Source organism: Diplotaxodon limnothrissa, linkage group LG17, assembly GCF_057381915.1.
Source record: "Diplotaxodon limnothrissa isolate DT_005_m linkage group LG17, D_limnothrissa_male_GT1.1, whole genome shotgun sequence".
NCBI lineage: Eukaryota > Metazoa > Chordata > Actinopteri > Cichliformes > Cichlidae > Diplotaxodon > Diplotaxodon limnothrissa.
Window position 1 is genome coordinate 24,235,201 of NC_140612.1, and position 13,734 is coordinate 24,248,934.

The window sequence follows — 13,734 nt, forward strand, 5'->3', positions numbered from 1 at the left end:
CAATGATTTTAGTATGTTAGGGAATTTGGTTATTTTTTGGTTATAAGGTTGGACCTGCTTCAGTCTTACACTTTGTTGGGTGTTTTACTGTTGTTCCAAAGTATTATAAATTATCTTAGAACGGAACCGTGGGGGTTCTAGGAAGCGCAGAGCCCGGAGGTTATGCTCCCTCCTTGTCGTGGACGCGCGACATTGACCTGTCGGCGAACAGGGTTAGTTCAGTTTGGCTTAACTGTGGGGTACAGGGCATCCTGGAATGAAGCTAGGAGTTAGAGTCTCCTTACCGTTTGGAACGGTACCTGCGCTTTTTTGGTCAGAAGAAGTTGGACTTCGGGCGTGTAACTTTAACTTAAAACTTCGGGGAAAGCCTTGGCTGGGAAACGCCAAAAATAGAGCTTCAGGCAAAGTTTGGGTTGGTTGACGCTTTTAAATTGTGTTAGGGACTTTAGAGATGAGGCCAGAAACTGTTGGACAGATACTGGTTAATTGGTCGCAAAAAACTCAGGGAGTTCATCCGCTGGGCGGTTATTTTAAATTTGTCGAAATTGGGTAGGCGCTAAAGCTGACAGATCTGACAGTGGTTGTAAATATAAGACGTCGTTGTAATATAGAATAAGAAAATTTGGTGTGAGAGATCTCTGTGTGTCGAGTCAGTAATGCACTGACTGCCTGCTGCTATTTTTAGACGGTGTGTGTGAGTGTGAAAATGCAAATTAGTAAGCAGTGAACTGTTTAAGCCACAGTTGGTTTTACAAATACTGCTGCAAACATTGTAGAGTGTGTGTTTAAGATGCCATTTATGTTTACTAGAGGGTTATAAATAAAGTTTTGAGTTGCCGTAGTGGATGTATAGTAATTGACTGAGTTTGGATGCAGATATATAAATATATTGAGTGCACTGTATATACTTAAGACTAACACATTACTTTCAGTAGTAACTTTTCTCCAGCATTAGTTGCTGGTGTGGTTTATTTTTTCAATTTCTTGTGTGTGCGGTGAGAATTAATGGAGGTTTCAATTTTTCGTTTGTTTGTTTTTGACTTGCTCTTTCTGATTATGACAAGCATGTCTAAAATACTCTTAGGAAAGTGTGTTTTGAGTTATATTCCTCAACTCTAGTCACAGTTTAAGTGTGTGAATGCGGTGACGAGAAGGTTTTGAATGATGAATAAAGGTGAGAGGTATTTCTTTGGTGATGTCAAGTAGGATGTTTTAAAGTTTGAAAGTGTTTTTAATTTGAGAGAGGCATGAGTGATGTTATAAGAGTTTGAGTTTCTTTTTCTTTCAGTTCAAGAACGCATAAGTACATACACTTGGTACACCCGTTTACTCTTTTACTTTATTAAAACAGACGGTGTATTTGAGTTTGAATTTCAGTAATTGTATGTTGATATGGTAATTTAGTTTATGTTAGGTGAAGGAGATGTCCATCTCTGCGTCTTGCAGGATTGAAAGTGAAAGTTGAAGGTTGTGATGTGAATGCTGTGAGTACTCGATTTGAATGATTCTGTGTGATGTGTACAAAATACTAAATAATAATAACACTATGAAAGTTGATAGTAGAGTGAGTGCAAGGCGGTGTGTGAACAGAGGAAGTCTGAGAGAGAAGTGTGTGCGTAGGCAAAATGCAGAGTGTGTGCGTGAAATAAGGGAGTATTGTTTTTACATCAAGGTTTAGTAGAACTAAAGTAGAACGTTACAAACAAACAGATAAAAAAGTAAAATTGAAGAGAGAAAATAACTGACAATTACATTAATGAATAGAAAACACACATACACAAAGTGCCATATGTGAAATTATTCTAGGAAGGAATCAGAAGTGAGATAGTTTAATATAAGATGCAATGAAGGAAGCAGCTCACACTCCTTTAATTTCCAGAGCCAGTGTGTTCCCTCCCCTGCCCACTTGGGCCCCGTATCAGGCGAGTATGGAAGGCTGGATAGCCCATGACGGGTAAGATCCCACCTCGAAACCCTGGGACAACCTAAGGCAGGCACAGTCACGATTACTCGGCCTCACTCAGTCCCTGTGAGCTCAGACTCACTGGTGAGATGAAGTGAAGAAGACGGGACCTCAAGGGTAAAGCCGCTGGGCTAAGGCGGAGGGGGTAAGTGGCAAGTGGAGCCCTAACTTCTGGCTGAGGACAAGGAATGCTGTTATTTAAGGGGAAATCAAAATGAGGGTTAGTAAATTTGGGAAAGAAACTGACGGCTTAAGTGGAGAATTATGAAGGAGTCTGACACACTGCAAAAGCAACATACACAAACAGAAAATGCATTAACCTTATAAAGACAAGACAAGCTCATGATGATTATTTGTATAGATACTGATTAAACCTGGCTTAGAACACAAAGATACGCAATGAAGATCAGCTTGCTACTTGTATGAGTGGTAGAATGGTGTGAATGGTTAATGAAATACACTTGAGTTTGAAGCTGAGGAATAACTCAAAGAAGCTATATGACAAAGGGAGTTATGAAAATAAAAGTGATTAAAGTAGTTTTAAAAAGAGTGACTTAGGAGTGCTCTCTCGTACTGAGTGATCAAGTAGTGATCACTGTAGAAAGAAATAAAATGATTTAATGAGTTGGTAATGTTTAAACATATGTTTCTGTTGTTACAGCAACTCATTGAGAGATGACTCAGTATGCAAATTAGCTGGAGTGAGTGGTGACGAAGGAGCTTCCTGTGTGTGTGTGACTGAGGCTTTCAGGAGAGGAAGCATGCCACAGAAGAGAAAGTGCAGATTTGGGTAGGAAATTTATAGTTTAGTGATATGTTGTTGTAAGGGGGTCTTATGCTGAATGTAAGTATGTTACAGAGCATAAGGGGGTGATTTTTGTGTGCAAATTGTGTGGTTTTAATGAGACTTTCGGTGTATTGAGGAGGTGAAATTATGTGGTGGCAAAACTTTTGTGTGTTTAAGGTTGTTGAGGTTGTTGTGGTGATGGGTTGATTCTGTCAGTTAGGTTTGGGTTGTTGTTTTTGTTTTTAATAGAGGGAGTTTTAGGAAACATGGACATGTCTAAAAATTGGGCCCATTATTTTGTAACAGTGCACTTAAAAAAACCTGTCAGGTGATTTTGTTTTGTGTTTTGTGAGCTAACAATCAGCTCTATTTTTTTCATTTCTGTTTTAAGCAGGCCTGCAACAGTGAATAACGGCGCTGAAAATTCTCGGGAAGAGCAAATATAAGGGGGCTTTCCAGATTACAATTGGCTGAGGAGAAAGCTACCTGTGGGGACAGGTCGTAAGTCCCTGTAAAAAGGATTTTATGCGAGTCAATCCAGTCCAAAAGCATAAAGAAATATTTTCCTATGGAAAATAAAAAATGACTGAGCTCATTTTGCTGAGGGTGGAGAATCTGACGCGGGAAGCTCCACTATTAGCAAAAATATGGAGTGAATGTGTGAGTGAAGGTGTGGATGAATACATGTGGACAAACAATTTGTTTTTACCAGAGAAAATTTCTGTTTTGTTTTGTTGACTGGGGTTAGATTATGGGATTATAGTATATTGTTGGGAGAATGCCAAATGTTAAAGGGGAAACATTTTGATGTAACTCAGTTACCGTTAATTGGAGGAACACATGACTGATAATTGTTCTGTTTTAAGTTTATTTTATGATATAGATTGGAACATGAGTGGGGAAAACTGAGCATTTTTAGTTTTGTATAGTATTTTGACACATTTCATGTATCAAAATAAAGGGGGGTTTAGGGTGTATTAATTTAATTGTTTAATAATTTAGGATCATTTTAGGACTTTTGGGGTTTTTGATCATTTGGATATGGTAAAACTGAAACTGTTATTTTTATGTTAAGGTTAAAGGATTAAAGAACTGAATCCTGTTTAGAAGATACAATGCCAGTGTTTTAAAGCTGTGTACAAATCTTAGAGGGAAAATCTTTGGGGAAAATTAGTGAGGGTTGAAGGAGTAGAACAGGTTTGATTTCTTTTTTGATTTCTAGAAGAAGTGGTTATAATGTAGGCTTACACATACAGATATTACATAGGAGGTATTTTTAGGATAAAGGGGAGAGCTTATAAATAGAAATGATTTTTATACATATTGCATTTTTTGATATGAGTTATTGAAGTTATTGAAGGATTGCACACGCTTACAGACACAGAGTTAAGAAACACACATGACAGTATTGATTCCAGGCAAAAGGCCTCAAATTCATTTAGCTTTTTAACTGAACTTAAAGAAGGACCAAAGAGGAAGGAAAGCATATATTTTGGTTAAGTCTGATAAATTAGAATTAGAAGGTATTGTTACATTAAAGGGAGCAAATGAAATAAAAAGGCTATACCAAAAACGGGTTATAACATAGGAAATGTGAGGTTAAAATGAAGTTAACACATAGGAGTTGTTTCAAGGCAGCATTTAGCTATGATGAAATGTATACAGGAGTAATTGCTTATATGCTTAAACTTAATTGATTAAAGTGGTTGTTTTCTTTTGGATCTTTTAGAATAGAGGAACTTGCAGCAGCGACAATTTGTGCACAGGATGTTGATGATCAGATAAGGGAAAAATAGAGCGAGCAACCGGACGTGAAAGCAGGGCTTAAAGAGTTTTAAAGTGATGAGGAACGTTGAAGAATATACATAAATACAAGTCAATAAGTTAAGAGCATAATTAGGATCATGCTTTTGATTAAAGAGTCCCAGATAGGATAAGTTAGGGAGGTGCAGGAAAAGGTGTTTTGTTTCCTTTGCAGAAGATCTCGACGACCACAGGGAGGTCCGAGACCACCAGAGAGGGACCGAGAAAACCTAAGCTTACACATGGAGTGTTCTCGAAAGGGAGCTGGTGTTTATTACCGGACCAATTAGATGACATGAGGTTGTCTGATTTGCTGAGCCAGGACGCAATGTATTGCGACCTCTGGTGTTCCAGAGGTCGAGAGAGGGAGTGTGGAGCAGGGAAATTATTTTACTGCTATTGTTAAATAATCATCATTATTACCATTGCATTAATAATATAATCTGCAGTATGATCATTGCTTTAACAATGTAACAGATAGCTTTAAGATGGCCTTAAGATGTTTATGATGATGTTAACTTTGTATTCCAGGTGCAGTTATAACTTTTTTATACATATTGCATATCTGTGCTTATTTGAGTTGACGTTCAGGTTCATTAATGGTCTTAAGCTTCATCTAGTGAGAGTGTCTAGATGATCCATGCTGAGGGAAAACTAGAACATAGAAGGAATTGCAGTACATGCTTACACAACAGTTCATTTTAATATCTTTTATATGTTCATATTCTTGTATTAAGCTTTTAGTAGGGGTTCTTGATTAAAACATTTATTTAGTAGAGGACACATACATAGTTTCAGTTGTTACATATCAGAGTGGCTTCTGTCTCTCTGTCTGGTTAGAGGTTAGGAGCTAGTCGCGAGGTGAAACAGGGTGCAATTGTGGTTAGCACACAGACACACACACACACACACACTCAGTTAGAGAATCATTTATAGGTGAAAGTTTAATCATGTTTTGCTTGGGGTTGCAAAAAGAGCAGTTTGTCGCCGAACTGCTGCTGAGGTGTCAAGATGACAAGCGAGCATCCGGCAGTGACAGGATGCACCTGTTATGAAGATGGAAGACGATGTTCTTTTTAAATTGTGTTAAAAGGTCATTGTGGTTTTGATTTGACGTACGTATATATCCTGTCTGTGACGTATGAAGGGGCGTCAGTAATTCAAACCCTGATGCTATAAAAATCTGTGTATGCTCTGATTAAGTTGAAGATTAATTCCTGTCTGTGTACAGATTATTCTTCCCACACGTGTGTAGTCATTAAAATCATTGTTTGACCAAGAGCTTCTGGACCATGGGTGGTTTGTACTCTCCCTCCTCAATTTTGAACCTTAACACCGGTTACATGAAGTCTAAAGAATTTCTGGTGCGGTTTTGTTTGTTTAACGGACTTGTGTGCATTTACGTAACTGCTTGTTTAATCATGGTTTGTTTTCGTTGTGTTTGGTGGTTGTAGAAATGGTTTATATGAGATTTTAACTGAGATTCAGAGGTTTCTGTGGATACCACACATGTCGGGATTTATGTTTCTGACCCTGTGTTATAACCGATTAAATGTGATCTCCTCCTTTTTGCCCCCGGTATCGGGGGCGTGGGGCTTAAGTGGTTAAATTTATTGGGCCTTGTTGACAACAGAAGGAATAAAACAATCAGCAGATTGATAACTTCACCGACCCGTGTCCAGAACACATTGGAGGTGTTGCGTCCACAGTCCGGGTAAACCTGCTGGCAGCAGCGGTCAGGAACCACGTCATCATGGAACGCCGTGTGCCAGTCGCGGTGGTTCGTCACGCCGCAGCACTTCCACTAGTAAACAAGCAGGAAGGGAGGAAATGACAGTGCATCATTCACTCAACAAGCAGCTGGATTAAAGAGTTGCCTTTAATGCATCTGCTCACCTCTCCCTGTATCGTGTTCCAAGCATCCCTCAGGCCGGCGTTGTTGTCCGTGTTGTACAGCACCAGCCCTTCTTTCAGGTCCTGACGGGCATTTTCACTCACCTGTTCACACAGAACCAGAGAGGTGGATCATGGGATATGAAGGCACACTCATCTGCAGCCTGGGAGTGAGCATGATTGCTAGCGTTTTGCAGTCTTACCTTGTCGGTGTAGACAAAGAACAGGATGAGGAGGATAAGTTCAGCCAATAGGATGATCAGGAGAACGATGAAGAACTGAATAAAAGAAGAAAAGTGTCAACATAAGATGAACAAAAGTTCATTTATACTAAATACGGTAATACACTCACACTCAGCAGGAGGCACTTGTTCTCCTTGATGGCACCCAGGCAGCCCAGGAAACCCGTCACCATGACTACGGTGCCGAGGGTGATGATGAGGTTGGCAGCGGAGAGCGAGGGGAAGGAGGGAGAGAGAGTGGCGAAGCTGCCCTGAGAAACCGAGAGCCATACGCCGACACCCAGCAATCCACAGCCTCCCAGCTGAAACACACAGGAAACTCAGACACTTCCTGCTGATTCGGTGACGATAAATTGCTTTAATCTCTTACTGCCGAGTCGGTGTGTGTGGAAAAATTACCCAGAAGAGCAGGTTAAAGAGGAAGAGCATGTACTTCACACAGCAGATGCAGCCGCGAGCCATGACTGAACCAACGGGCACTGAATAAATAAATAAATAAAGATTTTTTAATGGCAGATTTATATTAACAGTCTAAAAAAAAGTTACTAAAGCTTTGAAATAAACTGATCTCAAGAATACTACCCAAATTCCCCTTTAGGGCACCACTGTTCCCACTGCGCTGATAAAGTTTCTTAAATTATTTTGGTCTGTGCAAAGATACAACCACCAGTATTTACTTAATTTAGGTCTAAAATGAACTTTTATTACGTAGAGCTGCACCTACATCATAGTCAGTGGCAATGTTTTGAATTTTTAAGGGAACAAAACATGATTCGCTTGTTGTGTGTTGCTTGTTTGCACAGAAAAGCCACAAGTCACAAGTCACAGTCTGCTTTGATGCACATTATGCAACACTGACTGTAAACAGTTTCCTCTGCAGGGACTCAAAGTACAACCACAACACAGCAAAGAGGAGATGAACTCACCACTTGAACAAGCAGGAGAACGCAGAAGCTCTAGTGGTTTACCTGTGACACACAAACGTACACGAGCATTAACACGGCGCCTACAGGTGTAAACAAGTTTTTAATACCACTTTAACTGATACTGAACTTACCACACAAACAAACTGTTGTCACTTTAAAATGAAGGGTATGGTAAAAAAAACAAAAACAAATAAACAAGTATGTGGTTGACTTTAGGAACATTTTTAAACGTGTTTTGTTTGGTAGCATCTAACCTGACAGCTCCACACATCCTTCACCTGTCCAAAGTGTGGGAGTGGTGAATTTGTCCTCTGCTTTTGTTATTTAAATAAAAACTTCAAGACGAGAAGGTCACATAAATAACAAAAACGACTGAACACTCAAAAATCCCAACTATGGCTCGCTTCTAAAACTTTATTTATACATAAGCTTATATTCCTGTTCTTACCGTTTTAGAAATATTCAAAACAGCCTGAAACTGTTTTAGTCAAACTAGAAATGACAAACTGAGCAATTCAAAATTAATGATCCATATTAAATTTAGAGGCAGTGTAAATTTAAATTTAATGGAACTTTTCATGAGGTCCATTCATAAAAAGTGTAATAGATTTTACTCTTACTTGTAAAATTGTATTTGAGATATTGTAAATGTTTTTAAGCACGTGCATTTACCCTGTAAACTGTAAAAAGTTCAGTAAGACGTAAGTGTGGTTAACAGATAACTGACTAATAATACAACTTCTCCAAGTCCAAGTACTTTCCACATTATGTTTTAGGTGGTGTCTTTCTCGGTCTCCCCACCACCAAAAGTTAAAAATAGAAAACTGGAAAGACATTACTCACAGGAAATGAATTCATTTAAGGACCAGCAGACACAGACTGCACACTCTAATTTTAGCCGTATTGATATCATCAGTAATGTTGGTAAACAGAATTTAGCCTCCAAGTACAGACCCTAGTTTTTTGGAAGCATTTTACATTATTGAACCTTTTATGAAGACAAACTTGTCTTTTTAACAATGCATCTCCTTCAATTGTAAATGTAATTTGTTAGAATTGTGCATTTTTAGAAAAGTTTACTGAGCCAAATGTGAGGAAAAGAGAAAAGAGATGGATTGTTTTTGTATTTGTATTTACAGCACAGAACAAAATATCCACATTAAAAAAAAAAATAATTATAGCAAAATAATAATTTTACCTTGAATATACTTTTAAATATATATAGAATTGTTAAAAGCCTAAACTGAATTTTGAATTAATAACTAACTACACATGGCTATTGATTATTTCATTAATTCATTTATAAACATGTTAACTTTACAAATATCCCAATATCCAGGTAAACCTTTAAAAATGTGTATTTTGTCTGAACAATAGGGCTGCCACAAACAATTATTTTGATAGTCGACTAGTCACCGATTATTTTTGCGATTAGTCGACTAATCAGATCATGCGTCCACTGGACGTAAAACGTACAGCTTATTGCACCAGCACGCATCTGCTCTTATATAACTATCATTAGCTTACAGCTTTAAGTGTTTAAGGTATGTGCTAACTAAAAATGAAGACAAGATGATAGTTTATTAAATTTTAATGAAATTTGCAGATTGCCGTCTGCTCCTTGCTATCTAAAATATAACAGGACACCGGAGTATATTCTCGACCATCTCACACTTCTGATAATCAGTTGTCTGCTTGACGTTTATTCAGCTGTGTAAAAACTATAACTTTAATCTCAGCCAAACCGATTTACTCAGGAACAAATAAAGTACTGAAAAAAGCCAAACAATAACATTTTTAAGTTATCTAAGTGACTAAGTGAGTAGCGAGAGACGGCGGTGGGTTTGAAAACAATTTTCCGGGAGTCCGGTGTTCTCACGGGCTCTAGTGAGCCTTGCCCCCGGCTAGCTATCGAGCTAGTGGGTAACAGACGTCTCAGAAAACGTCAGAGCACTTTTGAAAGTATGTGGTGTCTTGATAAACTGAGCAGATATTTGAGGTTTACACAGCTACATTCTTGCCTGAAAATATGTTAAACGTTTATTTTGTGACCCAGAAAGAATAATAAGAGTAACATTAAAATTAACTAGCTGCCACCATTGTTGGAAACTGAGCAGGGCCGCGCTATGAATTCTGGGATAGGCTGGGCCACGAAGTATACACCCGACCCATCCTTCAAATCTGGGGAAATGAAGGGCGCATTTGTCGGAGTCTTCGAATTTGGACAGTCTTCGTCGTGTTGCTGTAACGTAATCGGCCTACAAATGCGGGCAGGAGGATGCGGTTCCTGAATTTGGACACAGCTACGATACTGAACGCTGCTTCTTCTTCTTCGGGATTTAATGGCAGCTGGCATCCTTCTACATGCAGTGCTGCCATCTTCTGTTTCAATCCGTTATTACACTCTTAAATCCTACTACTTATTCCTGCGTCTTTTGGGATCTTACAAAGCTTCAAACGACGTGTCGACTATTAGTCGTCGACGATTTTGATAGTCGACGTAAACGTGACCAGTCAACTAATCATGGCAGCCCTACTGAACAACAACACAAACTCAGATTTTCTGTCAAGTATTTATTATTATTATTATTATTTTATATATAAACATTTTTGACAAAAATTTGATTTTTTTAACAGTTGTTTTTTAAATGTGGTCAAAGCATGTGACAATTATGGGAATAAAATATGACAAAGAATCTAAACAAACTGAAATAGTAGTACAATTTTAAATTTAATTAATCACTTTTGTGCGTGTGTGTTTCTCTACTACAACATTTAACGTCATACACACTGTAGTAACACAGTAGCAAAACAATAACAAAAACCTATCAACCAGAGACAATAACTTTCTGTTATTTTAAAATGACTAATAAGTAAGTAAAGTAAGCAGTCATGGTAGTCTAAGGAGCGTGGAAAGAAAGCGACAGGACTTTAAGTTTCCTGAAGATGTTTCACTTCTCATCCGAGAAGTTCTAAGACCAAATGGTGGAGAGTCCCAGGTATGTTCTTTTCTTTTCAAGAACAAATATCACAAAGTGCTTTACAATACAAAATAAGACACAACAATTAAATATTTCAAACAACATTCAGCATTTAGATGTTAATCATTTCAACGATTTTTCTGCATTGTGTTTTAATATCCACAAAAATTTAGAGACTTTTAAGATAAAAAGGAAAGATGGGTAGAAGAACAAAGACACAATATCAGTGACTTGCTGAACATGGAAAGTAGAATGCCAGAGCCCATTATTTTTTCCCAATTATGTTAACAAGATATTACGATGTGGCTGAATGCCATTATTAAAATATAACATTTAAAAAACATTTACTCTGAGCAATTCCTTAATATTTCTTACATTATTATCATTATTATTAATTTGTAACAGGATAACTACATCTATGCTGAGAGTCATACTCTCAGATAAATAATATGTTCACTATAGTGAGCCTGCAACAAACTAATGGTACTGTCTCACACAGTTCAAATTCATTCAGCAGTGGTTAACACTGTAACACAGTTTTCTGTTTGTTAGCAAGATTAAATCAAAAAGTTATTTTTTATTGATTTATTTTTGAACACAGGTAAGACTTGAATCAGCTTACAAGTGATTAACTTTTGGAGTTGATCCAGATCTGGATAGAGGTCTTTTTATCATCAGTATTGGTGTCAAACACTCACCTCTTGTACTGTGACCTCACTAAAGGTAGCATGAGCACATTTTTAACTTTGCTTAGTTTAACAAATGCCATTAATTAATAATTAATTGATGGCATTTTTAATTAATGTCATTAAAAAAGCATTTGCCTACACTCCATCAGGGGAGACAAGGTTCACTTTCCCATAACCCATCATACAACTGGAAGTCTTTTTGCAACCAGAGAAGTCGCCCCCTTCTGGCCTTTGAAAATAATGACATCTTCCATCTTTTATATACAGTCCACACAATCACATTTTGAATGGGGCTTTCAGACGTGGGCACTACAAAAGTACGTAATTAAATACATTTTTAAGCTTCACAATTATATTAAATCAGAATTTTTTCATGCCCTCTGGCTCACATCATCACAAACTATCCCAAAACATCGCCCAACGATACAGCAGTTTCCAAATTTAAAAACTAGTGCGTGCAATAAATCTCTGCCTCGACGTGGTTTGACTGAGAAAAGCCATTTTGTTTTTGTTTTTTTAGACATATAGTGGGATCCTCGTCCCGTGGTGACGTCATCACCCAAACTTCAGTTTGCGGTCAACAGTTTGCGCTTTTTAAAAAAAGAGAGGGGGGTGGGTAAGCGTAACTGTACCGGTGTTATTTTTAAATTCACCAACTTTATACTTTAGCGATAAGAAAAAATGCTAATGTCTGCCTACACGAAGCTAGCCCACTTCGCCGCGGCTCAGGCCGTGATTCTTTCCATGTCCATGTCGGGTAAAAGAAGAGGAGGAGGATGAGGACAAAAATGGGGGATCACTTTCTTACCGCAGTCAATGAAATTGCGCTCATCTCCCCGCTAACTTCTGGAGGTCCGCATGGTGCTCTGCCTCACAGCATCAGCGGCTTTTAACGTACAAATCCCGCAGTTGGAAGCTACGAAGTCCGCTCGGAAGTTTCCTCTATGGCTGGAGGAGGAGGAGGACGTTTTCTAGGGAGAAAGGCGGAGCACAGAACTGGAGGACTGGAGGCGTGACTTTCGGGGGAAGGGAAGACAGTGAGCCGGTCAAAGACCCCGGCTGGATAAATATGAGTATTAGAATAGTTCACATAGTTTCCTATCGTGGCTCAGTCCTCCGATTTTATCGACACAGTTGAAGCCCAAAAGAGCAATGATGACAGTTTTGTTTCACCTAGCGGTCAACAGCGGTACTGCAACATCTAACAGCAAACAAGAGTATGAACGACCAGATATCAATTTATTTCAAAAAAATATTTCCATACTGATTAACACTATTTAATAATGCAAGACGTTTATACTGAGTTAAGTTATACATACAGTTTTAAATTTTTTTTATATAAGTATGTATATAGCTACATAGGGTTTTGGACATGACTCACTCGTTGTTATTTCGCCTCTGTACACCACCACAATGGAATTTAAATGGTCATCAAACGCATCACAGTGAGACTGAAGTGCAAACATTCATCTTTAATTCAAAGGGTTTAACAGAAATATTGCACAGTCCCACATTTTCAAAAACATTTAAAAATATCTAATTTCTTTGCCCTGAGAAAGTCTTGGGTTGCTTTTGTAGTATGCTTTTGGTCTTTAATCATTTTCACTGTGAGGCACTGTCTAATCAGTTTAGCCCTGTACACTCCTATCAACAAACACACCATCAAAACATGACGGATAATAATAATGAAGAAATTCGCACAGATTTTTAAAAAGTGTATTTTTTCTAACAGCCAAATGGAGGTGACTCCTCTGGCTGCAGAGACACTTCCTGCGATCAGCTGTCCTCACTCTGTGACATCAGTAACACTTCCTTGCTCATAGGGGGTTGCCTGATTGCTGGAGTTTTAACTGCATTATTTTAAGCTCTCTACCGTACAATATAAAGCACTTTGAGGTGACTGCTGTGGTGATATAAATAACAGTGAACCAAAGAACACCAAGCTGGCTACATCCATCTTTATCATTTATAATACCCATGTACCAAGCTCACAATAAAAGTATGGCCTTAAGTCAGGAATACAATAAAAACAAGCTTTTAACCTTCACTCCCAATTACAAAGGTATACATGCAAATTACGTGTTAAAGGTGTTTGACCTCAGCCTACTTTAAAAATAACAGGTGTCTGTTAAGGAGGCAGAGTGGGTGGATGATGATGTCATATAATTAATGCTTGTATGTGAACCCCAAACATCCACACAGAAATCCCCAAAGCCAAAGAGAACTTTAATAAAGGTTTGACATCATAACATCAATATAAATACGTGACTCTTAACAGAAAATACCAAATTAAATTACAAAATATACAAAAACCCCCAAACATTAAAAGCTTGTTTTCCTCTCTCTGTAACTGCTGTTGAGCATCCATGGTGATAAAGCAGGAGCTTCCTGTGTATTCCAGGGTGGAAGAGTTAAAGCCATTGTCCATGCTGTCCTCAAACTGGGGTGTG

The 13,734-nt window shown here is 38.2% G+C and overlaps 1 protein-coding gene across 2 annotated transcripts in view; it reads right to left on the bottom strand.

Moving 5' to 3' along the window:
- The window catches only part of LOC146615035 (tetraspanin-9), a 100,135-nt gene extending 87,850 nt beyond the window's left edge, over nucleotides 1-12,285 (bottom strand). For both annotated transcript variants that reach the window (XR_014907000.1, XM_085376157.1), the window contains exons 1-7: nucleotides 12,093-12,285; nucleotides 7,615-7,656; nucleotides 7,088-7,167; nucleotides 6,799-6,990; nucleotides 6,650-6,724; nucleotides 6,450-6,551; nucleotides 6,226-6,357 (exon numbers count right to left, since the gene is read on the bottom strand). Coding sequence is in view for 1 of the 2 variants with exons in the window: in XM_085376157.1 (XP_085232283.1) it covers nucleotides 6,226-6,357; nucleotides 6,450-6,551; nucleotides 6,650-6,724; nucleotides 6,799-6,990; nucleotides 7,088-7,150 (564 nt within the window). In the remaining variant the exon portion in view is untranslated. The remainder of the gene's footprint in view (nucleotides 1-6,225; nucleotides 6,358-6,449; nucleotides 6,552-6,649; nucleotides 6,725-6,798; nucleotides 6,991-7,087; nucleotides 7,168-7,614; nucleotides 7,657-12,092) is intronic.
- Nucleotides 12,286-13,734: the final 1,449 nt, after the last annotated feature.